The sequence below is a fragment of the Dendrobates tinctorius genome, unplaced genomic scaffold (assembly GCF_039654945.1).
Source record: "Dendrobates tinctorius isolate UK_male_01 unplaced genomic scaffold, ASM3965494v1 ptg000023l, whole genome shotgun sequence".
In the NCBI taxonomy this organism is placed as follows: Eukaryota; Metazoa; Chordata; class Amphibia; order Anura; family Dendrobatidae; genus Dendrobates; species Dendrobates tinctorius.
Genome location: NW_027361691.1, coordinates 3,639,176 through 3,665,690, shown reverse-complemented (window position 1 = coordinate 3,665,690; position 26,515 = coordinate 3,639,176). Strand labels below are relative to the sequence as shown.

Sequence of the window (26,515 nt, the reverse complement as noted above, 5' to 3'; positions counted from 1 at the left end):
TCTGCTATAGAAGTAACACAGCATTTCAAAAAAGGAACATCATACCAACAGTAAAATATGGTGGTAGTGTAATGATTTGGGGCTGTTTTGCTGTTTCAAGACCTGGAAGACTTGTTGTGGTATATGGAACCGTGAATACTGCTGTCTACCAAAAAATTCTGAAGGAGAATGTCTGGCCATCTGTTCATGACCTCAAGCTGAAGCTCATTTGAGTGATGCAGCAGGACAATTATCCAAAACAGACCATCAAGCTCACCTCTTAATGGATTAAGAAAAACAAAATTAAGGCTTTGGAGTGACCTAGTCAAAGACCTGACCATAATCCAATTGAGATGCTGTGGCATGACCTTTAAAAAGGCGGTTCATGCTTGGAAACCCTCCGATGTGGCTGAATTACAACAATACTGCAAAGATGAGTGGCCAAAATTCTTCCAGAGCATTGTAAAAGACTCTGCCAGTTATCACAAACGCTTGATTGCAGTTTTTGCTGCTAAGGGTGGCCTAACCTGTTGTTAGGTCTAGGGGGCAATCACTTTTTCACACAGGGTCCTGTTGTTTGGATTTATGTTTCCCTTAACAATAAAGACCTTCATAAAAAAATGTGTTTTGTGGTTACTTGTGTTATTTTTGTCTAATATTTATTTTTGCTTGGGGATGTGAAAGATGTAAGTGTGAAAAACATTCAAAAGAATAGGAAGTCAGGAAGGAGGAAAACACTTTTTCACACAACTGTAGGCCACATATATTACTCTATACAGTATTATGGGCACCACATAGTGCTCCATACAGTATAATGAGCCCCATGTAATGCTCTATACAGAATAATGGGCCCCATATAATGCTCCATGCAGAATGGGCCCCATATAATGTTTCACACAGAATGGGCCCCATATAATGCTCTATAAAGAATGGGCCTCATATAATTCTCCATACAGAATAATGGACCCCATATATTGCTCCATACAGAATAATGGGCACCAAATAGTGCTACATTCTGAATAATGGACCCCATATAATGCTCCATGCAGAATAATGGACCCCATATAATGCTCCTTGCAGAATGGGCCCCATATAATGCTCTATAAAGAATGGGCCTCATATAATACTCCATGCAGAATGGGCCCAAAATACTGCTTCATACAGAATGGGCCCCATATATTAATCTATACATAATGGGCCCATATAATGCTACATACCGAATGGGCCCCATATAATGCTTCATACAGAATGGGCCCCATATAATGCTCAAAACATAAAAAGTAAATAATCAAATACTTACCTCTCCTTGCTCCGGTCTCCTCAGCGTCTCCTGACTTCCTGCACTGCTTAGCACAGAGGGCACACTGTAGTGACAAAACCATTCCCTCTGCCCTGAGATGTCACTGAGTCACAAGACGTGGAAGAGACAAGAGCTGCGGAGGAACAGAGAGAGAGAGGTAAGTATTTAAAACACTTTAAAGCAAGGAGGGGCCCGATGGCTGCACGCTGGCACCGGGCCCCCAACTCACGGGCCCCATTACGTGGCGTGCCCCCAACGGCGAGTGGGCCCCGGCAGTTGCCAGGTGGCGACGCGTGCCCTGCCTGCTTTCAAGGACACCACTTCATCTCTGGGCTCCGGTGCAGCTGCACCAGCGGTATGTTTGCCCCTGATCTGGATGATCCAGAGGAGGCATGGGAGAAGGTCATGTGGTCAGATGAGACCAAAATAGAATTTTTAGGTTTCAACTCTACTCACCGTGTTGGAAGGAAGAAAAAGGATGAGTACAACCTCAAGAACACTGTCCCAACCGTGAAGCATGGTGGGGGAAACATCATACTTTGAAGGTAATTTTATGCAAATCAGACAGGATGACTGCACCTTATTGAAGGGAGGATGGATGGAGTCATGTATCGCAAGATTTTGTCCAACATCCTCCTTCCCTCAGTAAGGGCATTGAAGATGGGTCGTGGCTGGGTCTTTCAGCATGACAATAATAAAGTAACTTGGCACTCAACTGAATGATCCTTTTTGAAAATAAGTTTTATTGTGGCAGTCACAAAGAACGTTTCGGCCTACAATTGGCCTTCGTCAGTCTGCTGGTGATCACCCCTGTGCCGCAATACGCTTCAGCTGAATGTGCATGTGAGGACGCATATCCAGGGGAAGGGCCGGTGATCGTTACGCCCCTCGGTTTCACCTGTTTTTCATTTGTTACTCACTTTTGCATTTGTGTTTTTTTTTTATATGTAATCATCTTTTTTTTTTATATTCACCATTGTTTGGGGTTTCCAGATGCTTTTGGGGTATTCATCAATTGCGACTTTTTAAAAAGTTGCACCCCCCGCCCCAGAGTGTTTTTTTTTTTGTACATCTGTAGTGTTTGAGCACAATTTTGTGACTTTTTACAGAAACATTTGACTTTTCGAGCTAAAAATGAGCAAAACAGGTTAAAGATAAAGAGCCATTTTTTATTTTGTTCCAAATTCGCTCCATTTTAAAAAGGTGAAAAAAATAGCAAGAAGCACCACGAGACGAAAAAACAGAAAAAAAATACTTAAAAAATTATATATTAAAAATAACCTATTGTGTTTGATTATTTTCCTATTTGTGCATTATTCGTGGCAATCAGGGCACTTAGGGTGTGTGCACACGCTGCGGAATCTGCTGCGGATTGATCCGCGCAGATTTTCAAAATCCGCAGATAAATCCGCAGGTCAAAAGACCTGCGGTTTATCTGCGGATTATCCTGTGGTTTTGCCCTGCGGTTTTTTATCTCTGCAATAGAGGAGATGGTAAACCGCTGCGGAATCCGCAGAAAGAATTTACATGTCAATTCTTTCTGCGGTTTAGAAACCGCAGCAAATCCGCGTGGAAAATTCCGCAACATGTGCACTGCGGTTTCCATTTCCCATAGGGAATAATGGTACTGTACACCGCAGCAGTTCCACAGACATGGTACAGTACCATGTAACCCTATGGGTTTTCAAAACCGCTGTGCTCACACTGCGTTTTTTCCGCGCGGTTTTGCTGCGGTTCTATTGCTCCATGTTATCAGCCATTTCTCCTGCTGCAGTCCCCTATAATCAGTGTCAGAAAGTGAAATAAACTCCCTGCCCCCTGATCTCTGATATATGGGACATGTTATATTACTCTATCCATACATGCTTCGGCTACATATAGGGTTCAGGATTCCTGTCCCTTTAAGGATTTAAAGAGCCACGCTGCTTTGTAGTCTGTCACTGCCCCTAAGTGGCGCTGACATAGTTAAAAGGGAGGAGGATGCGACTCCTCCTCAGGATAGTCCTCCTTCCTCCTTCAGTCCATCCAGCCAGGGAATCCCCAGGTCTGAGACAGAAGAGAGCAGTCATGGCTCCTCCACAGCTGTCAGGCTGGAGCCTCCTGCTGGGGTCCTGCATGCTGGGCTTTGTAGTGCATTCTGCTCCCACCTATGAAACGTTCTACTTTGATCAGAAGGTAAGAAGCTCCATCATCTCTATGGGGGGAGAATGTAGGGTCTACATGGAGGAGGCGATGCGTGGTGCTAATGCGCCCGGTTAACCCTTTAGTATTGTATCTTGGGCTGCCTTATATTGTGCTGGCCATATTGGGGTTAATGTGAGCGCTCTCATCACGAGTCTACGGCTTCCTGTGTTTCGTAATGGGCTCAGCTGACATTCGATTCTAATTTCCTTCCCTCTAATTTTCAATAGTCAGCAAAATCCTGTATTCATCCGACCTAAATATATGGTCCAGGAGGGGTCTGGGGTCTGGCAGATGTAGCGGGGATGGAGAATATAGAGGCGGCTGGCTACAGTCCTATATGATGCCCCAAATAACAATCTGAGCTCTGCTACATCTGGTGTATAATGTTCCCAGGAATGTAAACCGTGATACATTGTAACCTCAGTCACTATATGTGTCATATGGTAGAGGAGCAGGCGAAGCTCCTGGGTCTGACTGCAGAATCTGTAAAGGGAGCCCCAATTACTGTGTAAGGGGGCCCCCAATCTCTAAGCTGTCCTATGCTAAACACCGCAGTTCTTATATGGCCAGGGCCCCTCGTACCACTCACATACTGTACTGCATCAGTGCCCAGGAGACCCCCCCCCCCCCCTAGTGTAATATTTCTTATCCCTTTACAGCACAGATTGCCTCTCGTGCTGTACCAAATTTATTACCGCATGCCTCTCCAGTTCTCAGATGCCACAACTTTCCTTGGAGATGCACCTTTCCTCTTTCACAGACTGTACACAGCTCATTTTGCCTCTCAGATAATAGCACCTTATGCCTCTCCCCTTCAGGTGATACACTGTGCCTTCTTGCTCCCCTCTCCCCTCCTCTTCAGATGGCACTGCATGCCACAAGAATGTTACACGGCCTTCTTCTCTTTCTCGCCCTCGTCCTCCTTTCAGATGGCACTCCATGCCCTTGTTCTCCTCTTTCCCCTCTTAGATGGCTCTCCATGCCCTCCTTTCTCCTCCATTCATATAGCCCTCCTCTATCCCCTCTCCAGATGGAACTCCATGCCCTCATCCTCCTTTCAGATGGCTCTCCATGCCCTCGTTCTCCTCTTTCCCCTCTCCAGATGGCCCTCCTCTTCCTCCTCCTTTCATATAGCCCTCCTCTATCCCCTCTCCAGATGGCACTCCATGCCCTCATCCTCCTTTCAGATGGCTCTCCATGCCCTCGTTCTCCTCTTTCCCCTCTCAGATGGCTCTCCATGCCCTTGTTCTCCTCTTTCCCCTCTCAGATGGCACTCCATGCCCTTCTCTTCCTCCTCCTTTCATATAGCCCTCCTCTATCCCCTCTCCAGATGGCACTCCATGCCCTCATCCTCCTTTCAGATGGCACTCCATGCCCTCGTTCTCCACTTTCCCCTTTCAGATGGCACTCCATGCCCTCGTTCTCCACTTTCCCCTTTCAGATGGCACTCCATGCCCTCGTTCTCCTCTTTCCCCTTTCAGATGGCACTCCATGCCCTCGTTCTCCTCTTTCCCCTTTCAGATGGCACTCCATGCCCTCGTTCTCCTCTTTCCCCTTTCAGATGGCACTCCATGCCCTCGTTCTCCTCTTTCCCCTTTCAGATGGCACTCCATGCCCTCGTTCTCCTCTTTCCCCTTTCAGATGGCACTCCATGCCCTCGTTCTCCTCTTTCCCCTCTCAGATGGCACTCCATGCCCTTCTCTTCCTCCTCCTTTCATATAGCCCTCCATGCCCTTGTTCTCCTTTCCTCTCTCAGATGGCTCTCCATGCCCTCCTCTTCCTCCTTTCATGCGGCACTCCATGCCCTGCCTTATTGGTCATAGTCCACAGATGGTACTCCATTGTTCCTCTACCAATTGGCTTTTAAAATACCATACACTATTTTCTACTCCACACTTTCAGCTCTTTATAAATGTTAATTATGTTGTACTATGTATGGTTTTCTCCCATAAACTCCTTCAGAGTTCTTCTTTAATGTGACTGGGAGTATGATGATGGCACGCCTCAGTGAGCTCATGTATGGAGTTTGGATTAAGGTACTGAGGCGATGCCCTCCATGTGCTCCTGCACCATCAGACTGATGGCAAATGGTTTTCCTCCTTTGTTTGAACAGGGCCTGATGTCTGGATGCCTATAAAGACTTAAACTAGAAAACTCTTCCAGGGTGGCAGATGGGCATGTGATTTATATGGGTGGTCCGTGTCCTGATGTGATCCTCTCCACTCCCAGAGATGATAATATTGGGGGGTCATCCTCTTCCATTCCTCTGGTCACAATCGCAAAAACAAAAATCTACCACCCAGGGGTGCAAACACTGAAGAACATTTGCACAAAAAAAAATCAGACTTTTTTTAATGTTCCAATTAAGGAAACCCAAAACCCTACCCACACTGGTGACCAGAATAAAGCACAAAAACTTGGGGGGAAAAATGCACAAATAATAAATCGGGTCTAGTGTATTGGAAAAATGGTGGGACTGAGCAGACCGGAGATGGCTTTTCCCCTGACAACACTTGAATAGCCTCTTGTGCCACGTGCAGCCTGGCACATCGGGGTCCAGCTGTGGCCTCTCCTGCTGTGAGTTCACTGGATTGTGCTATCTAATGGACAGTGGTGGCAGCGCCATAACTTGGACCCCGCTGCGTCTTCCATTGCCTTCATGATTCTGTATAATCTAAGCTTTCATGTACGAAGACTATCGTGGCGATCTCTGATTGGGGGTTTCAGGACTCTGATCCCCACCGATCGCTTGAACCACAAGGCTCAGTGAATGTGTAAACCTGTGCATGGTGGTATACGGGCTCAAAAGGACGTCCATCAGTCTGTGTACGTCTGTGTGCATGCTCAGAACAGTGACCTCATGGTTTGAGCGAACCGTAAGGGTCTCTGACTCTGCCGGACCCTGACTGATCAACAGGAACGGGACTTTTTTTTTTTTTTTTTCTCCTTCTTCCAAGAGTGTTTTTGAATTTTTTTTAAATTTCCGTCCGTAGAGCCCTTATTTCTGTAGAATTGCTTGTAGTTTTGTATGGCACCTCTTGCTTTCTGTGTAGGCCATAAATATCCGACCTGTTGTGAGTAGCGGTGAAGGGGCTAGAACCGATTAAGAGGTTTAGAAGCCATTTTGCAATTCTAAAGAATAGTCTCAATAATCAAACACTTGTTTGTGTAGTTCTGTCAGGACACCTGGCCGCCCATGAGGGCGTAGTCACATGTAGCCGAAACTTCTGACCCTGTTTGTTAGGCCTCATTTATCAGAACGGCCCTTTGTTGCCCATAACAACCACTCACACATCAGCTTTCATTCTAGCAGAGCAGATTAAGAAATGAAAGCTGCTCTGTGATTGGTTGCTAGTGGCAACAAAACTGCTCTGTTAAATGAGGCCTACAGGGGCAGATTTGTTGTGGTGGGTTTTTTTTTTTTGTAGTATCAATGTTTCTAAGTGTCCCCCCCCCCCCCCCACACCACCACCAAGAATGCTGGAAATGACAAAATAGGCTAAAATATCTGGATTGTCAAAATAAACTGAGGGGGAGGGGGGAAAGTCAAAAGCTTAAAGCAAAAATTTAAAAACGAATAAGGTACAAAATAAAGACACTATTTAGAATCCTTTTTATTTCAGAAAAGTAAAAAAAAATCAGGGTTTATAGGCTTGGTTCATCAGAACAGTCTTTGTTGCCCCTGGCATCCAATCACAGCGCAGCTTTCATTTCTTAAACTGCTCTCCTGGAATAAAAGCTGTGCTGTGAATGGTTACTATGGGCAACAGACTGTATAGCTATGGTCGTAAAGGGGTTAAAAAGCAAATGCACTACATGGGCGCAGAGCGTGTATACAGCAGACTCAAAAACTAAGCCTGTACCATACACAGTGCCTGCTTTTTAACCATTTATATGCTGCTGTCAATCAGTGACTGTGGTATTGAAACGGTGGAGTTGCCAGTACAGCCACACTGGCTCCCATAGTCGCATCTTCCTGTGACGTAATTGTGCGTTTCCATGAAGCACAGGGGTGTCCTGCCGGAGGCCCCATGGCTACTGTTAGTCCTTCTATGAAACCTGACTTGTCCTGGCATCATAGAAGAATCGCAATTTAACTATTTACCGCATGACTGCAGCGACGCATTAAATGGTGAAAGCGATCCGATGATCGCAAGTTCGGGTCCCTTTAGGGGATTAAAATATTAAAAAAAATCTTAAATTTTCCTAATTGAAAATGAAAGGGGGGGGAGAAAATGAATCTTTATTTTTATGGTATCGACACATCCAGTGTCGTAGTGGAAAGCCAAGGGCCTGACTCTTTAGGGCCCACTGCTCAGCTACATGCAAATATTAGAGTACTCTCATTTATGAATTTATAGAATACTAAGGCCGGTTTCACATTTGCGTTAAAGGCCGCAGCGTCGGCCTGCGCACAGCCGCCGCTAAGCCCCGCCCCTGCCGTACCTCCACCGGTAGCTCCGCCTCCGGGTGCATGACTCTGCATGCGTCCCCTATCTTTATCACTGAGGATGCAGGCTGTGCGCAGTATGCGTTTGGCGGCGCATGTGTCCTTTTGACGGTGCGCCGACCAGCACCAGACACAACCTGTTGCAATTTGGTTGCGCTAGGCGCACCGTCAAACGGACGCATGCACCGCCAAACGCATACTGCGCACAGCCTGCGTCCCCAGTGCTAAAGATAGGGGACGCATGCAGAGTCATGCACCTGGAGGCGGAGCTACTGGCGGAGGCACGACAGGGGGCGGCCGTGCGCAGGCCGACGCTGCGGCCTTTAACGCAAATGTGAAACCGGCCTAAGTTTGTTAAATTAATGATGCGATGTCAACTTTGCACATAGTAAATCAAGAGCGATGGTCTTATGTAGGAGCATGGCGGCCCACCGGGGGATTCACCTGTTCCCGCTGACGGCCAGTCCGAGCACGTCCGTAAAAGTTGTATCTGTCCTTCCTGAATAGTATGATGACCATTACATTAGGAGTGGTAGAGCGTTACTTAACGGCTAATGCAGATGTGCGAGACTGGCGCTCAATGCGATGTATCTGTACTGTTCTCATGTTGGGGGAGCCGCGTCCAGTCCACGCGTTACCGTCCAATCTCGAGCAGACTTGCATGGATGTCTGCATGAGCCGTAACGCTTCTGAAGACGCCCTTTCAGGTGATCTATGACCATGGGCCACAAATTCAATCTTCTGGGAAGCAAAGGGTCTCTAAAAGCCAAATGGTGCAAGTTGTTTTTAATGGAGCAAAAATGTACTCGCTCCCCAAAACTTTACACTCCCCCCCCCCTAAAATGAATGTATCCCTAAAGGTGGACATCCCTTTAATAGTATTTGTGGTCTCATATGGGTCAGTGGCACCATTGGGGCTTCCTAGGCTCCTGGTGTGGCTGCAGACATTGCCATGGCCTCTGTGGGCACCATAATGGCCATCAGTGATTGTGTCACCCGTCTTGATTGTGCCATGCAGCTAGTGGTGTAACGATGCATTGTTCTGCTCATCAGTGGAGATAATGTACTTGGCTCGCTTTGAATGAGGATTATTATAGCGCCATCCACACAATGGGCCGCGGGGAGGACACAATGGACTTTTTGTCAATTGGGTAAAATAAGGAAGTACTTGTAGGACGCGGCCGGTGAAATGAGATATTTTTATGCACTGCTAATGAAAGGGTCACCGTGCAGAAGGCACTTTCTTACCCGGTCAGGAAGCTGTAGTCATTTCTTCCTCTGGCTTCCTACAATCTACTCGTATACCTGGTAGGACACAATCGCAACGCTTGTTATGGGTTCATTATAAAGCGGCAGTCAATTATATCTGCAGATGTTCATAGTCATTGTGTGCAGTATCAGCGGCCCCTACTACCATGGAAATTAAAAGCTTAGGGAAAGGGTAAAAAAAAAGAAAAATTGGATTAAACTTTTTTTATTTCTTTTATTTCTATGAATGGCACCACATATGCTATATAGTTTGCAACTTTTCCCCATTCAAGTGAACGCTGCTATATTGGACACGGCACATGCACGAAGGGGGCGCTGTGTCTCAGGAAAGCTAAGTCCTTTTATCTTCTTAGCCCCAAATTTCCCTGCATTGATGGAGTCTGCCTGCATCCACCACTAGGGGGAGCTTGCAAAATGATATAGTAATATACTGTATGTAGTATGTGATGAGCTCCCTCTAGTGGTGGCTGCAGGAAAGTCACTTTCACTGAAGAAGATTTGGGACTTTCTGGTCTTGGATTGCTGTGGTAGACAGTCTGGTTAGACTGGAATCAGGTTTTCCAATGCAATGACCTAATTACAAATGATAAAGCAAAATCTTAACTTTAACATTACTCATCTCTGCCTCCTGTAAGCTGTAACTAGTGCGGTGATATTTCCAGTTGATGAAAAATATTTCTAGGACTGGCAGTATGTCTCCAGTGACTTCATTTAAAGGGCCATTCCCATTCTCTATTTATAGGATAAGGCTGACTGTTTGGGGGGTCTGAATTCTAGGCCTTCCGGTGATCCTTAAGGCCCCTTTACATTTAGCGATGCACCAGCGATCCCGACAACGATACGACCCGGTCAGGATCGCTGGTGCATCGCTAATGGTCGCTAGTGAGCTGCCACACAGGAAGATCTCACAGCGATACAGCAGCGATACAGCGGTTGTTACTTGTCAGACACGGCGATCCTGACGTCCTTCTGTCCACGCGTCGCTCGTTGGCACCAGCAGGAAGCGCCCGATGAGAAATGGAGCTGCGCGATCAGCGACAGACAGCGGGGGAGCCGGTCGGCGGTAAGTATCACACATGGCGATATCACTGCTGCGTCACCAAATCGGTGATGCTTTAACGATATTACTAGCGATACCGCTATGTGTAAAACCCCCTTCAGAATGAGGCGTTGTAATCCTGAGATCTGAGCGTGGGCTTGTGGGGTTCACACTCGCATCTGAGCTTCATTCAGGACACTGCTGCCGTGTATTTGGGATTGTTTGGGGTATCAGCAATTAGACCCCCCCCCAAGCAATCAGCAAGTCATCTGCTATCATATGTATAAGAATCTTTATTATTTTGGAGCGTAACCCTTTTATCTCCTGAAATGGGCACTCCGACATGAGCCAGCGGTTCCCAGGAGGGGTGTGGATTTGAGGAGACTCTCAAAGCAAGCTGATGTCCCAGCTCACCTCCTCCTGTACAATGACTGATAACCTCTATATACAGTAGATGACACAGGATCCACCATTCACAATAGGTGATGTCACAGCTCACATCCTCCTCCTCCTGTACAATGACTGATAACACCTCTATATACAGTAGATGACACAGGATCCACCATTCACAATAGGTCATGTCACAGCTCACCTCCTCCTGTATAATGACTGATAACACCTCTATATACAGTAGATAACACAGGATCCACCATTCACAATAGGTGATGTCACAGCTCACCTCCTCCTCCTCCTGTACAATGACTGATAACCTCTATATACAGTAGATGACACAGGATCCACCATTCTCAATAGGTGATGTCACAGCTCACCGCCTCCCCCTCATATGCAATCAACAAATTCCTAATAGTTTAATGCTACATTTTATTTGCATGGGATTGACTTCTCACCTTTTTATTATTCAGGGATATAGCAACCTCAGGATGTTAAGGGTATGTTTCCACGGTCAGTATCCGGCTGCACATGTCCGCTCCGTCCAAAGCGCTGCTGGCTTTTGTACGCACAGTGATTCCGCATGTGTTCATTGAACTGTGCGGAATCACTGAGTCCTATACATTGTATGGGTGACGCTCCGTCTCCGCAGGATAAATGGACATGCTGCGGTCTGTAAAGACGCGCCGCATGTCCGGTTACACAGGGCAGCGTCCCAGAGGCGTCCATGCACACATAGTAGAGATGGGATTTCATGAAATCCCCGCCACGAAGCTGTGACGTCTGGCCGCAGCTGTACACAGCGTCCAATCTGCAGCGTTTCCTGACCATGGGAACATATACTTACAGGCGCAGTCATCCCCCTCAATTTTAGAGCGCTATCTAGAAGACAATCCAGTTCATTGAATATCCTTAGCGGAGCTTCCCGCTTAAATGGGTTGTATAGGATTCTAAAAGTACAGGACTGGTCCATTCCCCCCCCCCCAAAATAAAAGCCACACTGTCACAATTGTCCACTGGTTTTACTTGGTTTTGCACCTCAGCCCTATTCATTTCAATGAAGCTGAGCTGCAATACCAGACACATCCCATGGACAGGTGAGGCGCTGTTTCCTGGAAGGAAGTAGATACCCCAAGGAAGATTTTACAGGAATGTATGTTTCCACGTGGCATATTTTCTGCGGATTTGACGCTGCGTACAGCCGCAGTGTCCAGATGTTACAGTATAGTGGAGGGGATTTTATTTAATCCCGTCTCCACTATGCGTACAAAGGCGCAGGTGGCAGACCTGATATACGCACATGTGGTGCCTCTTTATAGGCCGCAGCATGTCTGTTTGAGACTGCGCGTCTCCAAGATAATCAGTGAATACATGCGGCATCATCGCGCGTACAAAAGGGGGCAGCGCTTTGGGCGGAGCCGGGTATCCGCTGCGTTCAAAGCGCTGACGATCTGGAACGTGGAGACGTCCCCTTGGCATTTTCCAGCGCGGTCTATGCCCTGGAAGTCTTCACATGCAGGACACACTTCCGGGGCATAGGCCGCGCTGGAAAATACTGGCGCTTGCGCAGTAGCGATTATATGCTTCGCCCACAGTCGGGCAAAGCATACTGCGCAGGCGCCGGGGACCCTTGCATTGCGCAAGAGCGGAAACCAACGGTGTCTGTGGTATTCACAGACAAAGATTACGTGAAGCAAGCCGAGGAGGTGAGCCACGCCCATCAGACCGGACCGCGGCGATTTGCATGCACCCACAGCAAGCTAAAAAAGGTATTTATGCCTCAAGGGTGCGGGGTCGGGGGGAGTCAAAGGCCCGACTAGAATCCTTATGGGACGCACAATTTAGTGATATCTTTACATGATATCACTAAATATAGGTGTGATATGCTATGTGGATGTCATTTTTTGTATATTCCTATTTTTCTATTTCAGTTATCTTCATAGTGTTTTTCTTATTACATTGTAAGTCTACAGCCTCACTGTATCTGTCTCTTGATGACCCCCTGTAGTGCATTAATCCCTAAGGCCTTTTGTTCTCCTCTGGGAGGCAACTTGTTGGACTACCCCTGGACAAGGAAGGGGGTGGGGGGGAAGAACGGCAGCTGGACAGGTCAGTTCCGGTATAGACATGATGGTGAAAAGGCTGCATTTCAGAGAGAAGGATCCATTTTTATCCTCTGAATGCTAGAGTTGTGGAATCTCGTTTCCCTGGACATTTTACCCTGATACTGGACTGCATTCTTATTCTGGACTATCTTATCCTTTGTGTGGTGGACTGAATATGGACCTTTTCGTATTTTTGCCTGAATAAAGGTCTTGGAATTGTTCACTCTTCGCTTGCTCTGTTGATTGTGTGATACAAGAGAAGGACCCCGTGACAATAGGTGACAGATTCCCTTTAACAAGAAAGGCATATGCTTCACCTTCAATGAAGCTTCATGCAAAGGGGTGCATAATTGCCGATTTGGACATGTTTTTTGCGGGGGTTCTCATCCGCTAACCAAATGTTTTAAGAAACAAGGATCTGTCTCAGCCACCCTCTAGCAAGGATATTTTTCTTTTTTTCTCAAGGGCTCCGACTCCAGTGATATGGGAAAAAATCCTGCCATGGATAAGCATGCACCCAGACATACAGAATAAAAATCTTTTAATAACTGGTTTTTCGGTAGGTCTTCATATCCCGCAAATTAATGGTATCGGTTGTAAATTAATTGATAACTTTCCAGCAATATCGAATCCAAAATTTTGAAAGAGGTTCAGTTGGGTTGGGTCGCAGGCCCTTTTGACAACCCACCTTTCGCTAATTTCCGAATTTCTCCTCTTGGAATTGTCCCCAATAAAGAGCAGGGGTCTTTTAGGCTCATTCGTCATCTCTCCTACCCCTATGGTTCTTCCCTGAATGACGAGGTCGACAAATCCCTGGTGTCAGTTCATTATGCCTCTTTTGATACTGCTTTGGACTTATTGAGAATTTTTGGTAAAGATTCTCGTTTGTCCAAATCTGACATCCAATCAGCCTTTCGGTTGCTTCCAGTAAATCCGTCGGGTTTCAACTCTTTGGGCTTTTATTTCAATGATCAATTCTTTTTTGACAAATGCCTACCTATGGGTTTTTCTCTTTCATGTTTTTATTTTGAGCCTTTTTCTACATTTCTACAATGGGTAGTGCAATCTAAATTCAATGAAGGGGGGGGGGGGGGGGGGGGTGTCCTTCTTTATCTAGACGACTTCCTTTTCATAGGCCCCTCGGATTCTGGTGTTTGTCAGCGTCTTCTTGACACCTTTAGCAATGTTTGTTCCGATTTTGGTATTCCCATAACTTTGGAAAAGACAGTTTCCCCCACCAATTGCCTTGAATCTTTAGGCATCACGATTGATTCTTCCTCTATGAAATGCAGGCTGCCTTTGGATAAAATTTCTAAGTTAAGAGATTCTTTTTCTAGTTCTCGGGAAAGAGAAAGTTACACTGAAAGAACTTCAATCATTGCTTGGATCTTTAAACTTTGCTTTGAGCGTTTTTCCCATGGGTAGGGTTTTTTCCAGGTGGCTTTATGATGTTACAAAAGGGTTAGTCTCCCAATGCTCATGTAAGGGTTAATTCTGAAACCAAGGAAGATATAAAGATATGGTTGGAATTTCCCTCCAAATTTAAAGGTAGATCCTTCTCTTCAGTCTTCATTTGTGTTATCTGATTCAATCCCTCTTCTTTTACACACTGATAAACTACTAGGTTTTAGTGCCATGTGTGTTTTTCTCATTGGATTTGTCAGCCCTGGCCTTCTAATTGGGTCTCTCAAACTCACGGACAGCAAGCTGTTTTTGGATATGTAACTTGCTACAGAACAAGAGATTGGTAATTCTTTCTGAGTGCCAAGGTGTATTATTTTGTGTTAATACCCTTTCTTGTATGATCCTGCAGCCAGGATCATATTCCTCACCAATCGTTACACCGACCCCTCTACCTTGTGCCAGTCATTACACTGGCTACCCATCCACTCCAGAATTCAGTATAAACTTATTACCCTCACCCACAAAGCTCTCTATGGCTCAGCACCACCCTACATCTCCTCCCTTGTTTCAGTATACCACCCTACCCGTGCCCTCTGTTCTGCTGATGACCTGAGGTTAGCATCCTCGATAATCAGAACCTCCCACTCCCATCTCCAAGACTATACACGTGCTGCGGCAGTTCTTTAGAATGCACTTCCCAGGTCAATACGATTAGTCCCCAATCCCCACAATTTTAAGCGTGCCCTGAAAATGCATTTATTCAGACTGGCCTACCGCCTCAACACATTAACCTAATCTATCCCTGTGTGGCACAGCCAAAAGTTTCACCATAACCAGGTTCCCCGGATCATGTTCCCACATGCTTTATGCATCCATTAGCCCTCTGTGTCTGTACTGTTACACGCTTAACATTATGGCTGGTCCATACAATCAGGGCAACTGTTACCACCCACCTTTCGTGTCTACCTCTTTCCTCATAGACTGTAAGCTTGCGAGCAGGGCCCTCATTCCTCTTGGTATCTGTTATAATCTGTGATTATTGTTATGCTGTAATGTCTATTGTCTGTACAAGTCCCCTCTGAAATGTAAAGTGCTGCGGAATATGTCAGCACTATAGAAATAAAATTTATTATTTCTTTCAAAAATATAGTATGCGCAAGTGTCATTAGGTCTTTTGGTCCTGCATTGTTTGAGATAACATTTGGTTGAAGTCCAGGATGGGCGTTAGTGACAGAATTACATATTAACATTTTTTGTCATTGACAGTGGTCTCTCTTCCGACAATTGGCCCCGGAGGTGGACTTGGAACCAACGTTTCCCCCATCTCTCTGGGCTTTCATCCCAATGTATAAAGCAGTCACTAGATGATAAAACATGGGCCAATTGTGTAGCTGCATGGCATCAGTGGGTCACTTTCTGCACTACTTTCATAGTCTCCACTACTAAGTCTTCACCTGGACTTGTGGTCAGATTTGCAGAATGTTTGCTTGAGGGGCTTGTCTTATTCAGACCTTTCTAAAACCATTTCAGGTGTTTCGTGTGTTCTGACGCTCTATGGTGGTACTCCTTTATCGAGTTTATTCTCGATCAAACAAATTTTAAAGGGTTTGAAAAGAGGGACATTTAGGCATGACGAAAGGAGGCCAATTTCATTTCAGCTCCTAAGAGACTTATGCATTACTTTGGAGTCAGTCTTAATTATTTTGGGACCTGTCTTTTTACCACAGCCTCTTGCTTGACATTTTTTGCTGCTTTAATGGTCAGCGAAGTAGTGTCGACTAAAAAAAATCAGCACCGCCAGGTTAGATGATTTCGTATGTTCTTATCGAGGACTCCCAGTTGATTTTGGTTATAAGCAAATCCAAGACCGGCCAAATAGGTAAAGGGTCTTCGATCCGTTTGAACCCCATTTCCGATCTTTCCATTTGCCTGGTTTTCAATGCTAGGAATTGGTTGTGATTAAGGTCAGCATATTCCGGCCCTCTTTTCATTCATTTTAATGGCGAACCAGCAATCGTTTTTCACTTTAACGCAGTTTTGAAGAAATGTTTATTTAAATTGGGTTTGAGTCACCTTAAGATATCTTCACACTCCTTCAGAATCGGCGCTGCCACTGAGGCAGCTAGAGCCGGTTTCAGGGAGGATGGGATTCGAATCGTTTTAAATTATATGTTCGTCAAAACCTTTACCAGTATTAAATTGTATTTTCTTCCAGATCCGTGGTAGGTTTGGATAGTTGGACATTCTTTCATATTCTGGGCTCGGAAGAGAGCCAGCCAAAGGTCCTACTCCGAGAATTTGTCTTTTAGTGCCTCTCAAGTCAGGAATTTTTGGCACAGTATCAGAGGAATGAGATGAAGAACTTAGCGAATTATTAAATCTCTCAGTTAAATTACCCCATCCTGATTTAATAATAATCCACTTGGGCGGAAATGATCTCTGCAAAACCAAATCTTTAGATCTTATGGTTCAAATGCGTAATGATATTTCTTTTTTAAAGCTTAGATTGGTTGGCACATCTGTGGTTTTTTTTCGAGATCATTCCCGGACTCTTGTGGACGAGCGCGAGGCTATCCTTTTTGGACAAAATCAGGAAGAGGGTTAATAAGAGGATGGAACAATTCAAGCCTTTAGTTAATGGTTTTTCTTACAGACATGTAGACTTAGGCTAGTTTCACACTAGCGTATTTTACAGGCAGCGCACAGCGACGCTAAGCCCCGCCCCTGCTCACCCCGTCCGGTCATCTCCTCCTACTATCGCACACGGCCGCATGCGATCTGCGCACCCCATCTTTAGCATAGGGTGCGCAGACTGTGTGCTAGTAGGATTTTTGCGTGCGCTGCGCACTTTTGAAGGTGCGCCGAACGCAACATGTTGCATTTTGGCGTGCTCGGCGCACCTTCAAAAGTGCGCAGCGCACGCAAAAATCCTACTAGCGCACAGTCTGCGCACCCTATGCTAAAGATGGGGTGCGCAGATCGCACGCGGCCGTGTGCGATAGTAGGAGGAGAGGACCGGATGGGGCGGGCAGGGGGCGGGGCTTAGCAGCACCGTGCGCTGCATGTAAAATACGCTAGACTGATTATATTCGCTAGACTGGTTATATTCTTGTATATAGGAGCAGTATTATAGTAGTTATATTCTTGTACATAGGGGCAGTATTATAGTAGTTATATTCTTGTACTTAGGGACAGTATTATAGTAGTTATATTCTTGTACATAGGAGCAGTATTATAGTAGTTATATTCTTGTACATAGGAGCAGTATTATAGTAGTAGTTATATTCTTGTACATAGGAGCAGTATTATAGTAGTTATATTCTTGTACATAGGAGCAGTATTATAGTAGTTATATTCTTGTACTTAGGGAGCAGTATTATAGTAGTTATATTCTTGTACATAGGGGCAGTATTATAGTAGTTATATTCTTGTACATAGGAGCAGTATTATAGTAGTTATATTCTTGTACATAGGAGCAGTATTATAGTAGTAGTTATATTCTTGTACATAGGAGCAGTATTATAGTAGTTATATTCTTGTACATAGGAGCAGTATTATAGTAGTTATATTCTTGTACATAGGAGCAGTATTATAGTAGTAGTTATATTCTTGTACATAGGAGCAGTATTATAGTAGTTATATTCTTGTACATAGGGGCAGTATTATAGTAGTTATATTCTTGTACATAGGAGCAGTATTATAGTAGTTATATTCTTGTACTTAGGGAGCAGTATTATAGTAGTTATATTCTTGTACATAGGGGCAGTATTATAGTAGTTATATTCTTGTACATAGGGGCAGTATTATAGTAGTTATATTCTTGTACATAGGAGCAGTATTATAGTAGTTATATTCTTGTACATAGGAGGCAGTATTATAGTAGTTATATCCTTGCACATAGGGGCAGTATTATAGTAGTTATATTCTCTTGTACACAGGGGGCAGTATTATAGTAGTTATATTCTTGAACATAGGGGGCAGTATTATAGTATTATTCTTGTACATAGGGGGCAGTATTATAGTAGTTATATTCTTGTACATAGGGGGCAGTATTATAGTAGTTATATTCTTGTACATAGGGGGCAGTATTATAGTAGTTATATTCTTGTACATAGGGGGCAGTATTATAGTAGTTATATTCTTGTACATAGGGGGCAGTATTATAGTAGTTATATTCTTGTACATAGGGGGCAGTATTATAGTAGTTATATTCTTGTACATAGGGGGCAGTGTTATAGTAGTTATATTCTTGTACATAGGGGGCAGTGTTATAGTAGTTATATTCTTGTACATAGGAGCAGTATTATAGTAGTTATATTCTTGTACATAGGAGCAGTATTATAGTAGTTATATTCTTGTACATAGGAGCAGTATTATAGTAGTTATATTCTTGTATATAGGGGGCAGTATTAGATCTTGTGCAGATTTGCTAGCAAAACCTGAAGCACTCTTGATGCCCGCAAAGTGAATGAGAACCTTGAAGTGTCATGCACACATTGCTTATTTGTGACGTGCAGAAAATAATGTGCAGAATGTGAGTTCTCCGTGCATTTTTCAGCATTGACTTCACTCAGAAGCGCAGGGCAATGAGGAGCTATTCACATGCTCGTTACTTGTGTATGTACAAGAGTAGAACTACTGTAATTAATGGAAATGTCTCTTTCCATCCAACATTAAAAACTTCCATGAGATAGCAGGAATCAGTGGACTCAATATACTTGTTTCTCTGCCAGGCCATCAATCTTTTACAAAGGACTTTAAGACAAGAAAATTTAGGAGAGGGGGGGGAGGGCGAGTATATAATGCAAAACAGGTTCTGGATCATGGTGTGAAAGTAAAAACAATCCGGGCACTGCAAAAACCTTGTCGGCACACGGACACTAGAAGATGCCTGCCTTCTTAATCAGCCATGACTTGATCTGCTCCCACAAGAAACAAGATACCCCAATGTCCACAGATGGAGAAGACATCAGGAGAACATCCACAGATGGGACACCACCGGGGGTTGGGAATAAATGCTTCTACTCTTCTGCAAGGAAAACAAAATGTGATAATCCCCAAGAGCCCAAAAACATGCTAACGCTCCTGGAGGCATCTACAGCTCCGACAACGAGGAGCTCATCAGGGTCCTCACAGGACTTCCCATATAGGCAAGAGCTGCTCCAGGTCAATAGACCCCTCAAAAAATAGCAAGGATACAATATAGGACTACAAACAAGAACATAGCGAGGCGGTGCTGCTTATACGTTTTTGTGCAGTTTTATCTTCAGATCCAACGTCAGCTCAAAAAATAGTCTGCATTGACGGGTTCTGGTGACCACGGAGGACACGAAAGAAGCAGAAGCAGTTTTGGTTTAGACTTTAGAGGAGAAAAAAAGGTTTAGTTAGCACAGTATACCGTACTAACAAAAAAGAACGTTTCCTTAAAACATGATTCAGGTGAACAAGAAGCAACGACATGGGACGATTAATACCCCCAAAAAACTTAGTCAGTGCACGGCCACCATCATTTACAGGGATTCTGATTAACCCCCTATAAAGCTTCACTGTTCCAGGAGGCTTTTCCTGATATTTTCTTAGTTGCACTTTGCAGCAAAATCTGTAGTTTGTAAATGGCTGACAACACAGCAAAGGAATCTGATTGTTCAGAGTTGCCAGAAGGGAACAAAAAAGTTTCCAAGGCATTAGTTGTACTATGGAGCATTGTGAAGATGGTCATCAAGAAGTGGCTTGGATGTGACACTACAGTGATGTTACCTAGAACTGGATGTTCATCAAAAGCTAATGAAAAGGCAAAAAGAAAATTGGTCCCGGAGGCTGCCAAGAGGCCGACAGTAACATTAAAGTAGTTGCAGTACTTAACCATTACTTGCCAGAATTTTCATGTGCTGCATGTGATCAATCTTGCATATTCTTCATATGTCTTGACTGTGGTGTCGGCTGGTAAAATGGATATTTTTCTGTTTTAAGAACAGGCTTCCAAGCCAGGCTATGTTTTGCCAAGGCCTGCATAAAGTCTGCCAAAAGTATGTGGTGGGAAAAACAGGTTGTCTGAAACCAAGGTAGATCTTTGTGGCAAAAATTCCAGTAGTTATGTTTAGCGCAAAGCCAAGACTGCACATTACCAAAATAACACCATACCCACAGTGAGGCATGGTGGAGGCAGCATGCTTTATGGCTACTTTTTTAGCAGCTGGAACTGGGGCTTTTGTCAAGGTAGAGGGAATTATGAACAGTTCTAAATACCAGTAAATTTTGCAACAAAACCTTCATGCCTTGGCTTAAAGGCTTAAAGCTGAAGATATAGAGGAATTTTCACCTTTCTGCATAACAACCACTCTACACTTGCCTACAAATGGCATCGCCAGAATGACAGTTTTGGAATGGCTCCACCAGAGCCCAAACCTGAATCCAAGTGACACTCTGATCTGAAGAGGTGCTGTACATAGTAAATGTCCTCGTAAACTGATAGATGTAGAGCTACTGCAAGGAGGAGCGGACAAATGTCAATTCTGAATGTGCTGCACTGATGGCATTCAGTCTTTTTGGAGAGTTTTTATCAGAAAAGGTACTGCAGCAAAGTACTGTGTTTCAGGGTGTGCAGATTTATGCAACAAATTACTTTTAGTTCTTTATTTTTTCAAATGAATATATTTATATAAAACATGGAGTAACCCTGACCGTTCTGCCTTCATGGCTTATAAAGCTGGTCCTGAATTGAATCCACAGGAGGGAATCTCATTTCCTACCCGGTCTATGATGGGCACGGTTTGGGCGCGGCGAGGAAATCCTCTTCACTGCTCCCTGTCCCATCTAAGGAAACTCCTCAGACAGGATGGGAGATCATCAGAACCGCCGCCACATCTTGTACATTGTATAACCTGCAGGGAAATCCTGGAGAGGTTTTACCATTGAAGCCTTGGGTTGGATTTCTGGCATTAATCAATGCCAGTAAGCTGCCGCTAAAGCATTACGGTATTTTTCTTTTTAGTCTTTACTATTGTAAACCAATAAAATTTAGACGAGTGTCGAAAAAAGTTAAAATCTCTCACGCCTTGACTCCATATTGGCTAACGGGGGACCCTACTTTTTGGCTTCCATCTGTCTGATTAGGGCCGAAATGGCCCGTTTTTAAGAAACTTCCTTTCCTCCAGCAGTTGATCTTGCCTTTCACCAGTGAATTCGACAAGGGGCATGTAAGAAATGGTGCGAGGTTGGACATCTGGAGGAGCTGACGGCTTTCTGACATGAAAATTAGCTCTGAACTGCTTGATGTGCTGGGTTAAAGGGCCTTAATAATGAAAGATCAAACGCCGACCCTCCGCTGTAATGTCCTGACCTGTGGAAAATGAAGCTGTTATGGGAAGGCTGGCCGTCACCACTGCACTTATTACTAGTGTTCAAAGACCATCTATAATGGTAGCCAATTACAAGTGACACATGTATTGGAACAATACCGCCATACAGTGCATACCCAGGTACATTACGATTGTGTTTTTTAAATTTGGTCTCCATCTCTGATTTGTCTGTTGTCTCTGAGCTAGTGGGGTGGAGATGAGCTACTATGATGTATCCCATACACACAGTATTGTGGTTTGGTCCTATAAAGTTGTTCGAAAACCTTTTTAAAAGTGTTGCCTTATCCCAGCATGTTCGCTCGTCACTAGTCGTTATCCAAGCATGCTCGGGTGCTAACCAATTGTCGTCTGCGTGCTCAAACTATGTTCGAGTCGCCGCATGTTTCATGGCTGTAACAGACAATCCCCACATATGTTGGGCTGCTGGACAGCTGTGAGACATGCAGCCGCGGTGACTCGAACATATTTTTCGAGCGCGCCGAAGACCCTCAGTTAGCACACGAGCATGCTCCAATAAATTCTCCGAGCACGTTCGCTCATCACTAGTGTTGACGTAGTAAACCGCATTCATGCTTCGCCTTTTGTGTGTGATCGTACCTTTTTAAACTTCGGGCAGCCATGGACTTTTAACCACCGTATTCCTCATTTGTTACATCGGATCCCATATATAGCGCACACACGACAAATTCCTGTTTCTATGTAGCACGATTTCAGAAACTGCAGCATGGAAAAAAACACTATACAACAGCACTGAGCAGTGTAACTGTGAATCCAGATCTGGGATGAGATAAAACACTTGCCGGAGAACAGAAGTTAGCAGTTTGTCTAGAAACAAAGAAGGTTTGTTAGCTGTAATTTCTGAGTAAATGATGAATTCGGTAGTCCAGGGGTGGAAGAAGGGGCTTATAAGTGGAGAAGCTGTCTTATATTTGCTTGTGACATTGATTTTATGTCAAGTTTGTTGAAAAAAGTGAATCTCCAATTTACGGTCTACTCTTCATTTAATCTTTTTTTTTTTTTGTTCTTTATAGATTGACCACTTCGGCTTTTATGAGGACTCCACATTTAAGCAGCGTTACCTTGTTTCGGATACTCACTGGAGGAAACCTGGCGGTCCCATCCTCTTCTACACCGGCAATGAAGGAGACATCACATTATTCAGTAATAATACGGTAGGCATAGGCTGACCTCTTACTAGTGTGCGTCACTGGCCGGCCAGGACATCCTTATCCAATTCATACAGGTTGGATGGGTCAGACTTTTTTTTTTTTTTTTTTTTTCCCTTCTACCTGTCTCAGAGCTCTGTCCACCATCTCCTGCTATACAGGGAGCTGCATTTGTCCACATTCACTTGAATGAGATGTGACTGCAGCATTAGTCATTCATCTTCAGAATGGGTGGGAGTCCCAAATGCGAGACCCTTCCTGATCGCACAGTGACTGCATATCATCGTCACAATAAATGTTTACTGTTAATGGGATTGCACCCTTTAAAAGCTGAAACTTTCTGCTACCACCAGGGGGAGCTCACTACATAAAGGAGCTGTATAAATATCAACGCAGGGGCTCCCACTAGTGGTGACTGTAGGCAGAAGGAATTTGACTTTTTCTCTATGGCTGTCTGATGGGAAGCAGGAGATTTGGAGTTTTGTATCATAACTCTTTTAAAGAATCCTGTGAATTAAATTAAAACTAATACTGATATGTTTATAATCATTTAACCCCTTCCCGATCGTAAATTAATATATTAATCACACGCTATCTGTGTATTCTTCTTTTTCAGGGATTTATGTGGGACGTAGCTGAGGAGCTTGGCGCCATGTTGGTATTTGCAGAGCATCGTTATTATGGAGAGTCCATGCCCTACGGCAACTTATCCTACAGTGTAAGTATTTTTAGGCCCCCCCCCCTCTGACGTTTTACAACCCATCCACCCCTTCAAACGATGCTCAATTTTTTTTTTTTACTTTTTTTTTTTTTTTCTTCCAGGAGCCCAAATACCTGAATTATCTCACCTCGGAGCAGGCCCTCGCAGACTTCGCCATTCTTATCCGTTTTTTCAAGGAAGGCTCCGAAGCCAAAGATAGCGCAGTAATCGCCATCGGGGGCTCGTACGGGGGGATGTTGGCGGCCTGGCTGAGAATGAAGTATCCTCACGTTGTAGTGGGGTAAGGACACTGTGCTGCCTCTTATAGAGAAGATTCCCAATGTTAACATATGGAATAGTTTCCTTTACTAGCCTCTAATGGGGCACAACACAAAAAAATCCATCAGGGCACTTTACTTACTATTTGCCCATGTAACCTTAATAAATATATATATATTCTTCCATCAGAGTGAGCTCACTTATAGATTCTTAGTTAACTCGTTCCAAAAAAAAAAAAATTATGTAATTTTTTTTTTTTTTTTTTTTTTTGGAACAACGAGTTAACTAAGAATCTATCAGTGAGCTCAGTCTGATGGAAGAATGCATAACTTGATTTATAATTGATTTATGACCACACATCCCATCAGCAGAATACTAAATGTTCATATGATGGAAGAGAAGTTCAGAGAAAAAAAAGGCAAGAAAAAAAAGTTTTAGGAACTTTCAGAATGTACTTGCTGATGGTTTCTCACTTCATTCCACAGAAAATACAGTGGATTCAGAAGGCAAACTGTGCAAAATTTTTCATATATAATTGTAAAGAATTATATTTTAGCCATTAATGCAAGCATTTAAGTGAAGGAAAATATAGTTAGTGAAGGTGTTCATATACTTGATGTGGCCATATATAACAGGAGAAGGGCTTCCAACTTGGTGTAAATGAAGTTTAATATAAAGTTCTGCAACTTTCTACTCACTGACAGCAATCACAGGTCTTGAAATATTAAAGGGTTATTCCCTGTGTAGAAACGAGCACTTTTGAGATTTAGCCGTTCTTGAGATAATTACACTTTTTTTTTTTTTTTTTTCCTTTTGTTTACAGCTTGTTGCCTAGGAGACCGACTGCCGCTACTTTCTGGATTGTAATCACGGCGCTGAAGCTGGCCGAGATTAAGAGAACGGCGCACTCCAGCGATCATGGTCAGCTTCAAACCAGCGCTTACAAGCTCAATGGCAAAGAGCTTGTAAGCACTGCGCTGTGTATAGCAGAGGTGGTCGGTCTCCAGGGTAGCGATCTGTAAACAAAAGAAAACTGTTAATATCTCAAGAACGGTTGAAAATTTTAGAAGATGGTAAAGTGGAAAAGTTCTTACTTTTAGAAGCTCTATCCGGTGATGTATGATTAATGAAGATGGGGAAATGACCCTTTAAGGCATAGACACTGATACACTGTAAGAAGGGATCGTCAGCTGGGAGAATTATTGGGTCTGTACTCGTTGATCAGGAGGATGGATGGGCGTCTAGGAAGGAAGCGGAGCTGATGAAGATGTGTTGAGGGTCCATTGTTCTGGGTGTGTACAGGAAAGGCGTCAGGCAAGTGTCCCCAGATAATCGCTGACTTCTCCCTATTCCAGGGCTCTCGCTGCTTCTGCCCCCATCTGGCAATTTGAAGATTTGGTTCCCTGCAACCTGTATTATCAAATTGTGACAAACGACTTTAAAAAAAGCGGCCCGGGATGTGCGGAAAGCATCTCCAAGTCTTGGGCGGCCATAAATCGCATGTTTGGAAGTGGTGAGTGATCACATCAGATGGGGAGTTGTTGTCTTGGTCCTTTTCTTAACCTTGTCTCTGAAGTACAGCTGTCCAATAAATGGGGAGCGGTCCGCTCTCCGGACCGATCGTCTGCTTTAGTTAAGGTACTGTTTTGTTTTTTTTTTTTTTTTTTTTGTAAAATCTTTTATTCCACCGTCGCTCTCATTCCTCTTGGAAATGTTTCTATCCTCTTCTTAAGACACTGTTAGCTCTAATAGGAAGGAAAAATATTGGATCTTCCCACAAAAATGTTGCCCCGTCCACAGGGATGGTGCTCGGCAACAAAAATGTAGACCGTCCAACAGTATTGTGCAAGAAATGAAATTGCGGCACTCATCCGTGCAGAGAAAATGCAAGACTTCATTCCGAGTAATTAAAAATTTCCTTCATGATAGTGAATGCCATACTGCTATATACAAAATGTCCGTTTCGCGCCAAGTTGAGGTTTCTTCCTGGGCCCAAACAACCAGGGATCAGGCAAAAGCATCTGCTCGGTGCGAAACGGTTGTCGAATTTTTATGCACGGGTGATTGCTGCCGTTTCATTTCTTCTACAATACCGTAATGAACACTGTGTAGGTGCTTTCCTAACCCCCTAGTCCTCCTTATTGCATCTAATTGTATAATTTATTTTTTTTTTAACATTTCCATCAAGAATGATGGTGGAAAATTTTAAATTGCAGGATTTCTACTAAAACCAACTGGTCCCTATTCAAGGAAAAGTGAAAAAAAATCTGATTCTGTTTGAGTGCAGCCCTGGAATATAATACAGGATGTAACTCCGGATCAGTAATGTATGTACACAGTGACTGCACCAGCAGAATAGTGAGTGCAGCTCTGGGGTATAATACAGGATGTAACTCAGGATCAGTAATGTAATGTATGTACACAGTGACTGCACCAGCAGAATACTGAGTGCAGCTCTGGGGTATAATACAGGATGTAACTCAGGATCAGTAATGTAATGTATGTACACAGTGACTGCACCAGCAGAATAGTGAGTGCAGCTCTGGGGTATAATACAGGATGTAACTCTGGATCAGTAATGTATGTACACAGTGACTGCACCAGCAGAATAGTGAGTGCAGCTCTGGGGTATAATACAGGATGTAACTCTGGATCAGTAATGTATGTGTAACTTGTTACCATTTCCCTCCTGTGTAGATGAAGGCATCCGATGGTTATCTGGCACGTTTCACTTGTGCTCTCCTCTTAAGTGCCAGGATGAAGTAGCCGCCTTTAAAAACTGGTTAAGTGAGACCTGGGTGAACCTGGCAATGGTAGATTATCCGTACCCAGCCAACTTCCTGGAGCCGCTGCCGGCCTGGCCGATCAAGGTGACACTGACCGCTCTTGCTT

At 44.1% G+C, this 26,515-nt stretch overlaps 1 protein-coding gene across 1 annotated transcript in view; it reads left to right on the top strand.

The window, feature by feature from the left end:
* Positions 1-3,259: 3,259 nt before the first annotated feature.
* PRCP (prolylcarboxypeptidase) overlaps positions 3,260-26,515 on the top strand; it is a 35,014-nt gene continuing 11,758 nt past the window's right edge. Inside the window, exons 1-6 of the mRNA XM_073569181.1 lie at positions 3,260-3,454; positions 22,510-22,650; positions 23,261-23,362; positions 23,467-23,645; positions 24,979-25,136; positions 26,321-26,493. Coding sequence (XP_073425282.1) covers positions 3,260-3,454; positions 22,510-22,650; positions 23,261-23,362; positions 23,467-23,645; positions 24,979-25,136; positions 26,321-26,493 — 948 coding nt within the window. The remainder of the gene's footprint in view (positions 3,455-22,509; positions 22,651-23,260; positions 23,363-23,466; positions 23,646-24,978; positions 25,137-26,320; positions 26,494-26,515) is intronic.